Below are 14085 nucleotides of genomic sequence, written 5' to 3'. Positions count from 1 at the left end.
ACTCTAACAGAAATGCTAAATGAATTTACGATTGGTTTTCGTAATCTACGCATCTCGAAAAGTACGCCTCATGGGGAATCGGTACCTTTCCATCGCGTATGTATGAGGGGATGATCGAATAAATTATTAAAATCGGAAAATGAGGTTTATAATTGTACTGTTCCACATGGGTTTCAACTTTTCAAGCGATGCAAAGGGGCGCACGACTTTTATAATTGTACTGTTACAAAATCGAAATCCTTGTGCATTTTTTCAGACAGAATAAGTTAAAATGAGCCAGAAATTAGATTCGACGCATAGTGGTTCTATCATGTTTCGGCGTAACAACAAAATAGTGTAAAAAGCATAAAGTGACTAGACAGAAACTGATGTTCAAGTGAAATGATATGATTGGTCGGCGCAAGTTACGCTTACGCAAGTTACGCCGCATGTGACGGCACCCTTATATCTCGATTTTGAACATGCCTGCAGTCTGCAGCTCACATTTGTTATCCTCAGTGCTCAGTACAATTAAAATGGTCGATAATGTCATCGCTCTTCATTTATCTTCGGGCCCATCAGGCTCGCTTGATAGTAAAAAAATTTACCTGGTTGCCTTTACTGTCATAGTGTCGCAAGTAATGAGTGATAAAGACAGAATGAAATTATATTAGGTGAAAAGATATTCTTTTTAATTAATTGTTAAATTGCAAGAATTGGGAAATAACAATATGGCGTCTGCTTCCACTTCCTTCTCTAAACCACAGTAAAACACCGACACGCAGATCAGTTATATTCTACCTCTAGGGTGGTAGCCGGTAACCTATAATCTCCTATAATACATCAATTACGAGATATTTAAATTCTACACATTAATTCGATCCTCGATTGCGTCGTTGATCGCCGATTATTACGCAATTGTCACAAGAAACTTAAAAAACGCGCTATGGTTGAGGAATCAGAGCAGGTGAGTTTTGAGTCCACATAGATTGCTACTGCAAATACTTGTCTGTAAATAATCCTGGATGTTGCTCCAAAACAGTTACCACCAATAGATGTGAAGGAGCCGTTGGACCTCATAAAGCTAAGCCTGGAGGAGCGGATTTATGTAAAGATGAGAAACGAGAGAGAACTCCGAGGAAAACTACATGTAAGGAACTTTCCATTACTTCCTACTAGGTCTAATTAAAATTATTTGGATGATTCGAAATAGAACAAAAGAAAAATACAGCTAAGAAGAGATAATAAGTCTTTGTTTCTATTGTTTGTAAAACGGTTCTTACATTTTAATGTAATTTCAGGCTTTCGACCAACACTTGAACATGGTGCTGGGTGATGTGGAAGAGATCATAAACATAGTGGAGATCGACGAAGAAACATACGAGGAGATCTATCGCCAGAAAAAGAGAACCATCCAGATGCTATTTGTACGCGGCGACGGTGTCATCCTGGTATCTCCACCCACATAAAATCAGCTTGACATTTGATGCACCATTTCGTGTGTGAAGCTATCAATATTGTCTATATAATTTACTATGGGATTCTGTTTTGTTAAAATATCCAAAAGATTTATAGGACCCGAGCTGAACACCTGAAAGATCAAAAAAGATTTCATGACTGCTCTATTTAATTCAGTTATACTATACATACTATAATTTCATGTATAATATTGTAAGATTACATGAATGGCCCAACTAGATGATAATAAAAAGTGTATTCTTTTATACATGATACATATGTTAAAAAAAAAAAAAAGAACAAGCTATGCTTTGTTATATAAAAGCTACAATCGGAGAGCACGTGACACATTTCTCGATAAGTTTTATTATGACAACTTGGAAACGCGTTTCGAGATTCCATTGCCAATAACGTGAGGATGAGGCATAGCAACATTTCGTTCAACGGGCAGCCTTGTGATCTGCAATGTGAGGTCGTCGATCCGTTGGTCCTTCAGCTTCATTATGCTTTCCAGATGCGAGATCTTCTGCTGCAATGTGGAGATAGTGTCGTTTTTCTCCTGCAGCTCTTGCTTTAATCGAGTGAAAATGTGCCGAGGGACCGTCTTGTTCGCTAACTCGTCATTTAGCACCGATTTTACTGTCTCTATACTAACTGTAGAAATTAAAAATGATTCGAGGAAAGAAGAATCTAAAGATAATTTGTTACAGTTAAATAGCCACCTTTACTGTCCTCGTGGCCAAAGTATAACAACTCTCTGTCTCTCTCTGAATCCTTCAAGATTTTGACTCGCAGATCGGTGAGGACTTTCTCGATGACGCCTGGTTGGGAACTCGCCAGCTGATTGATTGCCTCCTTCCCCAGCCTTATGTCGATTTTCGACAGCACCTTGCGATTCAGCGTGCTCCAATTGTCAGTCTTCTTTGCAATGCTGTTGCCGGCGACATAATTATGCACGTCTACATGCTTAGGGTAATAGCGTTTCAACAGCTCCGCCATCAACACTAAAGTTTAAACATAGTGATTAAATTTTCTGTAATGTTATTCTTGAAGGAAATAGATTTTTTTATTACTGCGCTAGAATGCATAAAAATTTCTCGCTTTTGCCAAATATCGAACATATACCTATTTCATTTTAAATACAAAGAGTGTATATTAGTTCAGCTATAAAAAAATAAACCTAATCTTGGGAGACCATCGACCTTTCGCGGGGAAGGAATTGACAAATGGATTTATATAAAATTATATAGAGATCATGTTTTTTCGTTACCTCCATCGGAAAAATCTCTGGCTATGTTTCTTTTGGGCCTGGAAAACTTAATTTGATCGATCCAGTCGTAGATCTCGTCAAGATGATCACCGGCCTCCGAGTTTGCGCTCATGTTCACTGTGACGCTTTTGGCGACCCACACACTAATAAGATCATGAGCTCACGTGGGGATAACGAAAGAATGTGAGAAGAAGGAGAGAGAAAGAAAGTCTCTGTTACGTATATTAAAAATTTGTAAACGCGGTCGACATTTTTTTCATCTTACATGCTCGATGTTCGCTCGAGCCTAGCTTCAGGTTCGCTCAAATGAACAAATTTTACGCTCGGTATAGAGAACATGAGCGGTCCTAAAAACAAGTACACGGTGGGCCAAGGAGAGCCCAACGAGAGAAGTATCAAAAATCAAAATAGAAAACTCGAGTTTAGAGAGAATTTTCATTCATAAAACTTCTTTCTAATAATAATATAATTATCGTTATTGTATTCATACTTTTAAATGATTCATTTGTCTTTATTGTTTTAATATTAATTATTTTATCATTAATTTCACATACAGCACAGAAATTTGCAACATTGCAATATTGCTTCAATATTACAGAAAGTTGTAAATGTTGCTGTAATATTGCTGAAATGATCTGAGCTGTACAGTTATTGATTGATAAAAACAATGATTATTAATCGACACTTTTTCACTTAAGCCCATTTCAATGTAGATTCACTTTAATTTCGAGTTAATTTACTGTTTATCTTTTTCTAACTTTTACAACTACACAGAAAATATCGTTTTATTACTAAGAAAAGTGATTATTCAATTCATTTTTTTAAGTAACAGTTATTTTTAACAAAGAATATTTTTTATATAATAATAATCTTAGAATATATATACTTATTACAAAAAAGTTTTAGAAAAATTCACTATCATGTTTTAACTTTTAACTTATTGATCTTGATTGAAGTATTAAACTTACTAGGATTCAGAATACATTTTGAACGAATTTGATACTTTTGATGAACTTATGATAAGATTTGTGAATATATATAAACTTTTAAAATACTCTCTTGAAACAAGTAATTATTATTTGCGCACAGTATTTTTCTGTATATAGAAAAAGATCAAAAGTAAGTTAAACCGAGATTAAAGTTAATCTATACATTGGTAGAAATGGACATTACTCGCGAAATGCAGAGGCAAGTGATGCAACCGCTCACCCTTTGCCCTTTATCTGCACGCCGGCCGCCAAAGTCAATGACTGAGATGAGAGTACGAGGCATCGGCCTCTTGTATTTCGTGTGATCCTTCCTACTCACGCACTCACGTACGCGCATACGTGCGGCGGGCGTTTATAGAAGAGGCGCACGCTCGGCATCCCTCCGGAGACCGGACCGGAGTCGCTCTAAGAATTTCTCGGCTTTCCCGTGCCGCTTTACATCAGTGGCACGCTACTCCCGTGGCGAGCCGGAAGCGATCCGACAGACACCAGAATAGGTCCACTCGAGAGGAAGAAAATTCTGCGACGCGGTATAAAATTGAATAAGAGTACAGAAAATATTGGAGAAACGTGGTTAATTACTTTTCTGCGATACATCTTCGTTGGAATCCTCTGGGTATTGTGGAAGATACGTTCCTATTAGTACGATGGCCATGGAAAATACTGGTAAGCAATGATTCTTCTGGCTCTTAGAAAAATCAGGATTTTTCTAATCCTGCAAATGTACTTTAGAATGATAAAATATTAGGAGGAAGAAATTAATAAAGTAATAAAAAAATTATTCAGAAAAGATAAAGATATTTTATGTATATTATTAATTTTTGTTAAAGTGCTTTTAATTATTAAAAAACTTTCAATCACAATTTTTTAAATTAGATTTCTTAAACTCTAATTACGTATGTATAAAAATTGCATCATTTAATTCAATTGTTCAAAAAATACTCAAGACAGCTCTAGGTTGAGTCACCTTCCATGACTTTGACGCGTCCTCTACTCCAGATCGATTTTCGCGAGACGCATAGAATTTTGGTTAATTTTATTGATTGAAAATTGATTTCCAGCTAATGTGCAACATGTGTGAATGCATTACGACGCAACCGGATGCAATGCTATGCAAGTGCCGATAAGTCCTTATCACATGCATTCAACATGTATTCGGAATTGCAAAAATTTACAAGATACAATTAAATTCAAATAATATATAAATTTAATTCCGCGTGTGGATAGAAAACTGCGAGATCGTCATAGAAACTCAGAGTTGCATCAGGATGACATTGTGTTGTTCAAAGTGACGGCCCGCATGTCGGCGCGCCGCAAATTCTCGTTCTTAAAATAATCTCTTGGGTACGCCTTTGAACATACAAAATCGATTTCACGTCAAGCCAGACGCGGAAAATTCATTTCTTAAAATCGAAGAACATTTCGCTCGCGAGTAGAAAATAGTTTCAATTTAGAAAACTTGTTTTTGTTCCTCCGTTGTAAAAACAATTCTCGCGCATCTAAAAATATATTAGTTTAAGCAACCAAGTGTGCAAGTATCATAATTTTGTCGTGACATTTCAAAAGAAAAATCATTTACGACTTGTTAGGTAGATGACAAATGCTATGTGCAACTCATCACATATTTGTGAAAAAGTAAGAATTCGAATACGATTCACGAGTATAATTGTCCTGACAATTAGCATCATTTCACGTCGCGATAAATTGGATAATAAAAGATAAGTTAAATTAAATAAATTCAAATATTATTTCAACTTTCGTCATAAAAAATAAGATAGAAATTTAAAATTTAAAGTTTAGTAAAATATCTGTATAATATTAAAGAATTGCGATATATAAATATCATATAAATAAATATATGATAATTCTCTTTCATTAATTTTATACTAAAAAAAGCATCTGATTATAATATTTATTTCTAATTATAGGAGAAAACAGAACGGCATGTCCGTTCCGATATCTGATGGCCGTAATGGGATCGATCGGTCTCGCTATTCTTTATGGCTTTAAAGTCAATGCCAGCGTGGCTATCGTCGCTATGGTGAATCATACAGCTATTAAATCAGACATCGAATTATCTACGTCAAACAATTCAGAAACTGACAATACCACGCTAACGAACATTTGTCAGTTCGATGATATCTCAGATATCACGACGATAAAAAATGAGGTGATGATCTTACTGTAACAAAAAGATTCACAAGCAATCTCTATGTCATAGCTTTGGCAAAAAAACTTCAGCATTTTAATAAAAAAAAAAAAGAAACTCGAAAAAGAATATTTTGTAAACTGTTACCGCATCTTTTTAGGACGGTCCATTCGTATGGAACGAATTTATTCAAGGCCTCATTCTATCTTCCTATTTCTGGGGCTACATAGTGTCTATGTTGCCCGGTGGGAGATTAGCAGAACTCTGGTCAGCTAAGTGGTTGATGAATGGATCGGTTCTGTTGAATCTCGTTGCATCCATACTGACGCCCATCGCTGCTCGTATACATTACTGGCTCTTCATAGCTATGAGATTTCTTCAGGGAATCGGTGGTGTCAGTAATAACTTATGTTATGTTAACAGACTTGGTATTCCAATACGATTATAACTTCGAGCGCTTGAATTACAGGGTGTATCATTCCCCGCCATGCACGTGATGATCGCCAAGTGGGCGCCGCCACATGAAAGAAACGTTATCGCCTCGATCGTGTATGCAGGTAAGAAGAAAAATTATAAAAGACGTCTTTGGCGAAGTTTTAGAAATATATACCAAAATCTTTCATCGCGATTCTGCGATTCTTTCGTGGTCTGTAATTATAACGCGAAAATTGTAAAATTGAGTTTCTTTCTTGATAAGATTCTAGTAAAAATCATGATAATATAGATATATTTGATATCTGGAATTTTTCGAACGCATCGTAAAATTTTCTTTGAAGGAATCAAATTTTGAGGAACTTTTAGGAACGGCACTCGGCACTGTGATTTCCATTCTACTAACTGGCTTGTTGGCTGTAAATCTCGGTTGGGAATCCATCTTCTATATTGAAGGCGCACTTTGTTTGATTTGGTGCACTATTTGGTGGCTGATGATAGCGGATTCCCCGGAAGAACAAACGAGATTCATCACTCAAGAGGAAAAGAACTACATCATCATGTCTTTGGGAGGACATAAGAAGAATATTCCCAAAGCGGTACGTTGAAAATTAAAATTAAAAGGTTTAATTCTCGCGTTAGATTAAAAAATTCTTCATTTTTTTTATCCATCCACATTTATTGCAGATTCCATGGCTACAAGTATTTCGTTCCAAACCATTCATAGCAATCCTGATTGCCCATTTTTGCAGTAATTTCGGCTGGTACATGTTGCTGATCGAATTGCCTACCTTTATGAATCAGATTTTGAAGTTCAATATGAGCTCGGTAAGAACTGCTTTAAAATTTGCTTTAATGCATGCGATTTAATATATCATAAATTAATTTGTTTATGCTATCGTCAGAACACAGGTTTATCGTCCATCCCGTTTTTTTGCATGTGGCTCTTCACCATGATTCTCAGTGAAGTATTAGCCATCCTACAGAAAAAAGGTCTTATCACAGTGACAATATCAAGAAAAATTGGTACTCTTTTTGGTACGTTTTAATAATTAATCAATCAAATTTTAAAAAATTCGACTTTAAATTAGTATTTGCGTTACATGTAAACAATATATGTATTTTGGATATCTTACATAGCTATTTTCATTATTTTTAAATGCATTTTTTAATTTAATTAAATTTAAAACTGTTGCAGCTTCGCTCGTACCCATGCTATGCTTGATACAGGTGTCATACATCGGGTGCGATCGCACAAAAGCAGTCGTGTTGATGACGATCGCGGTGACTTGTATCGGCGGAATGTACTCTGGTTTCCTGGCAAACCATATAGACATTGCACCGAACTTTGCCGGTAGTCTGGTGGCGATAACAAATTTCGTCGCCACCATACCCGGTTTCGTCGTACCGGTATTCGTAGGACAATTGACTCACGGAAATGTAAGTAATATGACAAAAAGAATTTTAAAGTTTCAAGGTGAAAATGGGACGATACAGACCAAATTAGTTCCAAAGGAATAAAAAGTTCTTAAATCAATTTTGTTTCACTTTGTTGATTACGTTGAATATATCAGCGTATTTTGTTTTTTTTATTATTTACAGCAAACTATAGAGGCGTGGAGAATTGTATTCCTCGTAACGATTATTCTATACATAATCGAGATATTGGTTTACACTATCTTTGGAAGCGGTAACGAACAACCTTGGAACCGAATTGAAGCATTTGATGAAGAAGCGAACGATCAGACATTACCTTTAAGAAGGAATAATACAAAATAAAAAATATATCATGGCTTAATTTATAATTAATTATTTTTATATTTTATCGTAAATAATTTTTTACGTAATATTTCATAGTCTGCGCATTTTTATCACTGAGATAAATCCATTAATATTTGACAGTTTTGTATAAGTTGCATAACATTTTAACAAGTATTTATTTTGTTATTAAAATATATGTTATTTATTATATAATAAAATCTATATCTCTAGGTCTTAAATTATTTGCACACACTCACCTATTATTACCGTGTTCGTACTATTTTACAAAAGTACATGGGACCCCAATTATTTTGAAGCGTAGGAATGGCGATGTGGCCGTATTTTAATCCAAAATTACCAAATTTATAAAGGCATCTCAATGGACTCAGCGCTTCGCTCATATCTCTGTTTCAACAAAGAGTATCATTAATATAAAATAATGTTAGATAATAATGTATTGTTGCATATATGAAAAAATACTTACTTTACAATCATAGTAGAATTGGTTTCTTCCCAGACCTTTTTTAGCGCCATACCGACGACGCCATCGTTTTGAATAGGACTGAGGGAACAAGTAGAATACACAACCGTTCCACCAACCGATATTATCTTCAATGCATTACTGTAACAGACAGTTACCTGATAGTTACCTAATAGAGTAGAATAAGGAGACATATTTACGATAAAGTATCGAATTTTGTACATACGTTAAAATGGCCGCTTGCAATTCTGGAATTTGTACTCTTTCCCGTATTCTTTGCGGTTTGAAGATATTATTTTCTTCCGAGTGTAAAACGTGTCTATCCGTAGTACACGGCACATCCACCAAGATCTGTAAAAAAATAATTATAAAAATTTTTCTGAAAAAATCAAATTTTCTGTATATTACCTTATTATACATATCTTTGTCGTCAATAAATCTCGCATCTCGCTCTGTCACACATAATCTGTCCTCCCACTGGCCAATGCCAGCTACATATTGATTTATGACTTTATTAATTCTGTCCGCTCGAGATTTTTGGATATCATTAGCCACCATTATATTTGGCATGAGTGTCTGAAGAATGCTTAGGGTCTTTCCTCCTGGCGCCGCACACATATCTAGTACGGCGTCACCAGGTTGCAAGTCTAAGGCCAACACTGGTAACACAGAGGCACCATCCAGAAGATAATAATCTGTATAACACAATTGTAATATTTTATATCTATAGAATTAAATTCCAGTTAAAGTTAAACCAACCTAAAACGCCAGTTGATCCTTTCTTTGGGGACGGGAATCTGCTATCATTATTTTCCTCAAATGTATAAATGTTGAGATATTGCGGAAACATTAATAAAATCTCCTTCTCGATGTTCACCGAAAAATTTTCACCCTCTTTGTAATAACCATAGTGCTGTGATTCCAATATCCAATCCTCCATACCTGAGAAAAATGATATAAAATTATATATTAAATTACAACGACATTTCTACAGCTAATACTTATATTTCTATATTTTTGCAGTAACAGTTACCTTTAATTTTTGTGGCTGGTACAAATTCATATAATTCGCTCAAGCCAGCATTGGGCTGTATGATTCGATTTTCGTCTAAGGCAATTTTATTCAAATCTGATTCAATAGGTTTCATTTCAACAGGTTGTAGCCCTGGATTCTCTACTGCTATATCTTCAGCTTCATCACTTGTACTTAGAGATGTAGGTGGTGACACATAATCCATAGGATAATGTGACTGCACTGTTGACACCTCAGCATCAGAAATTAGTGATTTTATTCGATTTCTTGCTTGCTTGTTCTTTGTTTTTTTAGATTTAGGTGGATTTTCATCGATATGTTCTTTATAGGTTTCATAAATTGTTTTTAAATTCATAGCACCGTGGGACTAGAAGGAAGACCGAATGTTAACAAAAATTATAATATTTTTAATAAACCTTTTACTATGCAAATATACCTCTAACTCTGACTTTATTCTGTCTATATCACTGAAGGAGTTTACAACAGCCATATATTTGTGCTCTTCTATCAATAACGCACTTCGTATATTTTCCCATGACTTTCCATAAACATCACCATAGAACTCATCAAAATGTTTCAGTGCTTTGCCCATGTGTGTTTTTTTCTTTTTAATCACAGACTTAGCAAAAAAAGAGATTAAACAGACATTATATTAAAAATCTCACAAATGTTTATTCTTTATTTGTAATCAGGTGGCAATTAGTTATAAATATTTTTTTTAATATGTATAAACAAATAAAAATTAATATAAAATTATAATAAATTTATTTATAAGATACAACACGAGATTATAAAGCCTGTGAAGTACAATACAAGGCACTTACCCAATGCTCCTTTTTATTTCCATATCTGGCTACCTGCATCTTAGCCAGGTCTTTAATCGTCTGTCTGTTAAATAAACGTGCCATTTTTTCATAGTAAATTTATATCCTGTTATTATTTAAATCACCGGCTCTCGCCTGTTGTCGCCTGTCCCACCCAGTCTCACCGTAAGGTTTCATCCTAACCTTAACTTTACAGGACAAGAAGGAAAGAAGAACAGTAAAAAAAGTGCAGTATAAAAGATGGCGGTGTAGTAATGGAACCAATCATAAGTCCGTCTCAATCTACGACGGCCAATCAGACGATACTTCAGATACACAAGTAGCAAACGGTCTAGAAAATCTACAATCCTGGTTCACAACATTCGGAGCAATTCGGAGGGAAGGTGAGAGCGTCGTGTATGTTATCATTTATAATTTTACGCGGTTTCGAGTAATTTACAGCTTGTAAGAATCGTGTATTCTGTGTTGCAGTGAAAATAGTATAGCGCAGCATATCATATACAATAATAAACTAAGAGGAAGCTGAAGGAGCCGCAATACCAAGCACAGTCCTTCTAACCTCTTAGTCAATCATGGAGAAGTCACAGAAGATGCCGAAGGTAGCGAAGGTGAAGAACAAGGCGCCCGCGGAGATACAGATCACCGCGGAGCAGCTGCTACGCGAGGCGAAAGAGCGCGACCTGGAGATCCTGCCGCCGCCGCCGAAGCAGAAGATCTCGGACCCGCACGAGCTCGCGGATTACCAGCATCGCAAGCGCAAGGCGTTCGAAGACATCATCCGCAAGAACCGTATGATCATCACCAACTGGATGAAGTATGCGCAATGGGAGGAAAGCCAGAAGCAGATACAGCGAGCGAGATCCATTTACGAGCGGGCGCTCGAGGTGGATCACCGAAACATAGCGCTGTGGCTCAAGTACACCGAGATGGAGATGCGCAATCGGCAGGTGATTATAAATCATTCTATTATTCTTGCATTCTTGTCATTGTAATATAATACTTTTGTTGTTCAAATATTTATCATTTTTTATTTTTGATCAATCCACATTGGACTTGTTAAAAAACTCTAGAAGACACCTTTTAAAATCCTGAAAATATACGCCGTGTATGTGTCTAGGAATAAGCATCCAAAAAATGTTTAATACATTTAAAAACATCCATAATTTAGGACATCGCAACGTTTATGTGGAAACATAATAAAGTGCACCATGCCATAGAATAATTTAGTACATAAGATCCAAGCTTTACATAATAGATCTGTTTTCCATTCTTGCACTAAGCTACACTGGAATTCTCTTCATTGCTTTTATCAAATATCAAACATATACCTATCTTACTTAGTTCCAAAAGTGTATACTAGGACTGTGTTTTAAAATTCATTGCCATTGCTAAAAATGTATATAGTAATGTAAACTGTAGATTTTCAGCGCTAGCAGTGAATTTTGGAACACAGCCTAGTTTAGTCACAGAAAACAGATCTAATTATGTAGCGTTATTTTTATACTTGTATAAATTTTCGTAATGTTTTAAAGTTATACACATGACTAGCCAGTGTCAGCTTATTATGGTATTAACTTTTTATTTGATTTATATGTCAGAGCCTTTAATATATTAATATTGGTAGGTGAATCACGCCAGGAATCTCTGGGATAGAGCAGTCACCTTGCTGCCACGTGCCAATCAGTTCTGGTACAAGTACACCTACATGGAAGAGACGCTGGAGAACATTGCAGGTGCACGTCAAGTGTTTGAGCGATGGATGGAGTGGGAACCAGACGAGCAGGCCTGGCAGACGTATATCAAGTTCGAGCTGCGTTATAAAGAGATCGATCGTGCGCGACAAATCTACGAGCGATTTGTCATGGTTCATCCTGATGTGAAACACTGGATAAAGTACGCCCGCTTTGAGGAGTCGTATGGATTCGTCAAGGGCGCGCGCGCTGTTTACGAACGCGCTGTTAACTTTTATGGTGACGAGGGTTTGGACGAGAAGCTGTTCCTGGCGTTTGCGAAATTCGAAGAGGGTCAACGAGAGCACGATCGGGCCCGCATAATCTATAAATATGCGTTGGAGCACATACCGAAGAGCAATACTCAGGAGATCTACAAAGCATACACGATTCATGAGAAGAAGTACGGTGATCGCTCGGGCATCGAGGACGTGATAGTCAGCAAACGGAAGCATCAGTATGAGCAAGAGATCAAGGAGAATCCTTCGAATTACGACGCATGGTTCGACTATCTAAGATTGGTGGAGTCAGAGGGTAACGTCGACGTGATCCGCGAGACGTACGAGCGAGCGATCGCCAATGTGCCGCCTACCAAGGAAAAGCAATTCTGGCGAAGATATATATATTTATGGATCAAGTACGCTCTCTTCGAGGAACTGGAGGCCAAAGATATCGATCGGTGCCGACAGGTATATAAAGTGTGCTTGGAGCTCATACCGCACAAACGTTTCACCTTCTCAAAGATCTGGCTGCTTTATGCGTACTTCGAAATACGACAGAAGGATTTGATGAAGGCGAGAAAGACGCTGGGCCTAGCACTGGGAATATGCCCAACAGATAAGCTTTATCGGGGCTATATCGATCTCGAGATACAGCTGGTGGAGTTTGATCGGTGTCGCAAATTATACGAAAAGTTCATCGAGTTCGGACCGGAGAACTGTACCACGTGGATGCGATTTGCTGAGCTGGAGACACGATTAGGCGAGTTTGCTCGCGCTCGGTCGATATATGAGTTCGCTGTCGCGCGGCCGAGGCTGGACATGCCAGAACTATTATGGAAATCGTACATCGATTTTGAGATCGCTCAGGATGAAACGGAGAACGCTCGGCAGCTGTTCGAGCGACTGCTGGAGCGTACGTTGCACGTTAAAGTTTGGATAGCGTACGCAAAGTTCGAACTGTTAAATCCGCAATTGGAGGATAGTCCCGATAATGTCATCTTGGCGAGATGTATCTTCGAGCGCGGAAACGACGCTCTAAGAGCCAACGGCGACACCGAGAGTCGGGTATTATTGTTGGAAGCTTGGAAGGACTTTGAAAGCGAGAAAGGCACTCCTGAAACTCTCGCGAAGATCATGGAGAAGATGCCGCGTAGGGTGAAGAAGAAGAGGCGCGTCGTGGGCGAAGATGGAAGCGATGACGGCTGGGAGGAAGTCTTTGATTTCGTATTTCCAGAGGATGAGTCGCAGAGGCCAAATCTCAAATTCTTGGCTTCCGCGAAAGCGTGGAAAAAGCAGAGTGAGCAATCTCAATCTTGAGATAGTTAAATTTCACTATGATAAAAAAGGGCAACGTATACTTTGAAAAGATTTGAGATTAAGAAAATTCTCTAAAACTTTATGACTGTAAAAGTGTCGCGCATATTTTATATTACTGTAGATGAAATGAGAGCGTGTGACAAGTGGATTGTTTATTTTTATGTACATATAAACTGTGATATTTTACTATCATGAGAAAAACATTTGTACGTGACGTTTATGTAAATAGTTTGTATAAAATTTATTTTAATTTATATAAATAAGTGTAAAATATATACATTTTGTTCGAAGACTTACTGGTCTTTGTATCGAGTTCAATTGTAATTTGATTTGGTTGTTATTTTAACTAAAAAAGAAATGTTTCAGATAATTCTTAAAAATCGATTAATAGTGTAATAAAGGACATTTTAGCTACAAAAGTATATATACAAAATAATATTG

At 36.8% G+C, this 14085-nt stretch overlaps 5 protein-coding genes across 8 annotated transcripts; 3 read left to right on the top strand and 2 right to left on the bottom strand.

The window, feature by feature from the left end:
- The first annotated feature begins 536 nt into the window (after positions 1–536).
- Positions 537–1467, top strand: LSm3 (U6 snRNA-associated Sm-like protein LSm3). Its single transcript, XM_018510119.1, has 3 exons — positions 537–946; positions 1022–1129; positions 1281–1467. Exons 1-3 carry the CDS (start codon positions 926–928, stop codon positions 1446–1448), a joined length of 297 nt encoding a protein of 98 aa, XP_018365621.1. The 5' UTR covers positions 537–925; the 3' UTR covers positions 1449–1467.
- Positions 1468–1513: 46 nt separating this feature from the next.
- LOC108762884 (sperm flagellar protein 1) lies at positions 1514–3066 on the bottom strand. The gene is made up of 3 exons (XM_018510105.1): positions 2708–3066; positions 2160–2441; positions 1514–2091 (listed from the first exon to the last, which is right to left on the bottom strand). The coding sequence occupies exons 1-3, from the start codon at positions 2817–2819 to the stop codon at positions 1805–1807; spliced, it is 681 nt and encodes a 226-aa protein (XP_018365607.1). The 5' UTR covers positions 2820–3066; the 3' UTR covers positions 1514–1804.
- Positions 3067–3896: 830 nt separating this feature from the next.
- Positions 3897–8056, top strand: MFS3 (major facilitator superfamily transporter 3). Of its 2 annotated transcripts, none has more exons than XM_018510083.1 (9): positions 3897–4360; positions 5620–5866; positions 6006–6239; positions 6315–6402; positions 6647–6876; positions 6965–7105; positions 7183–7315; positions 7476–7717; positions 7880–8056. In XM_018510083.1, exons 1-9 carry the CDS (start codon positions 4344–4346, stop codon positions 8054–8056), a joined length of 1509 nt encoding a protein of 502 aa, XP_018365585.1. In that variant the 5' UTR covers positions 3897–4343. The 2 variants fall into 2 exon arrangements, with proteins under 2 accessions (XP_018365585.1, XP_018365593.1); XM_018510091.1 differs by having other exon boundaries at positions 3897–4362; positions 5625–5866.
- Positions 7953–10565, bottom strand: l(2)10685 (5-methylcytosine rRNA methyltransferase l(2)10685). The gene is made up of 9 exons (XM_018510072.1): positions 10377–10565; positions 9989–10171; positions 9553–9919; positions 9279–9461; positions 8928–9214; positions 8746–8870; positions 8523–8660; positions 8296–8443; positions 7953–8030 (listed from the first exon to the last, which is right to left on the bottom strand). The coding sequence occupies exons 1-8, from the start codon at positions 10458–10460 to the stop codon at positions 8302–8304; spliced, it is 1509 nt and encodes a 502-aa protein (XP_018365574.1). The 5' UTR covers positions 10461–10565; the 3' UTR covers positions 7953–8030; positions 8296–8301.
- A 177-nt stretch (positions 10566–10742) lies between these two features.
- On the top strand, positions 10743–13771 carry crn (pre-mRNA splicing factor crn). 3 transcript variants are annotated; one of them, XM_018509201.1, is made up of 3 exons: positions 10743–10772; positions 10848–11323; positions 12001–13771. In XM_018509201.1, exons 2-3 carry the CDS (start codon positions 10949–10951, stop codon positions 13642–13644), a joined length of 2019 nt encoding a protein of 672 aa, XP_018364703.1. In that variant the 5' UTR covers positions 10743–10772; positions 10848–10948; the 3' UTR covers positions 13645–13771. The 3 variants fall into 3 exon arrangements, with proteins under 3 accessions (XP_018364703.1, XP_018364697.1, XP_018364711.1); XM_018509195.1 differs by having other exon boundaries at positions 10744–10820; positions 10943–11323; XM_018509209.1 differs by having other exon boundaries at positions 10754–10772; positions 10943–11323.
- The last annotated feature ends 314 nt before the right edge of the window (positions 13772–14085 follow it).

The sequence above is a fragment of the Trachymyrmex cornetzi genome, unplaced genomic scaffold (assembly GCF_001594075.2).
Source record: "Trachymyrmex cornetzi isolate Tcor2-1 unplaced genomic scaffold, Tcor1.1 scaffold11, whole genome shotgun sequence".
Taxonomy (NCBI): domain Eukaryota; kingdom Metazoa; phylum Arthropoda; class Insecta; order Hymenoptera; family Formicidae; genus Trachymyrmex; species Trachymyrmex cornetzi.
This window is presented reverse-complemented; position numbering and strand designations above follow the sequence as displayed.

Bases quoted from the DNA above. Each gene is read 5' to 3' on its own strand.
- crn (XM_018509201.1), top strand. From the start codon at position 10,949: ATGGAGAAGTCACAGAAGATGCCGAAGGTAGCGAAGGTGAAGAACAAG. The intron at 11,324-12,000 runs GTGATTATAAAT...TAATATTGGTAG, and splicing joins TGGAGATGCGCAATCGGCAG to GTGAATCACGCCAGGAATCT.
- LSm3 (XM_018510119.1), top strand. From the start codon at position 926: ATGGTTGAGGAATCAGAGCAG. The intron at 947-1,021 runs GTGAGTTTTGAG...GCTCCAAAACAG, and splicing joins TGGTTGAGGAATCAGAGCAG to TTACCACCAATAGATGTGAA. The intron at 1,130-1,280 runs GTAAGGAACTTT...ATGTAATTTCAG, and splicing joins AACTCCGAGGAAAACTACAT to GCTTTCGACCAACACTTGAA.
- LOC108762884 (XM_018510105.1), bottom strand. From the start codon at position 2,819: ATGAGCGCAAACTCGGAGGCCGGTGATCATCTTGACGAGATCTACGAC. The intron at 2,442-2,707 runs GTAACGAAAAAA...TTTAAACTTTAG, and splicing joins CAGAGATTTTTCCGATGGAG to TGTTGATGGCGGAGCTGTTG. The intron at 2,092-2,159 runs GTGGCTATTTAA...TAATTTCTACAG, and splicing joins TGGCCACGAGGACAGTAAAG to TTAGTATAGAGACAGTAAAA.
- MFS3 (XM_018510083.1), top strand. The intron at 6,240-6,314 runs GTCAGTAATAAC...CTTGAATTACAG, and splicing joins TTCTTCAGGGAATCGGTGGT to GGTGTATCATTCCCCGCCAT. The intron at 7,316-7,475 runs GTACGTTTTAAT...AAACTGTTGCAG, and splicing joins AAAAATTGGTACTCTTTTTG to CTTCGCTCGTACCCATGCTA.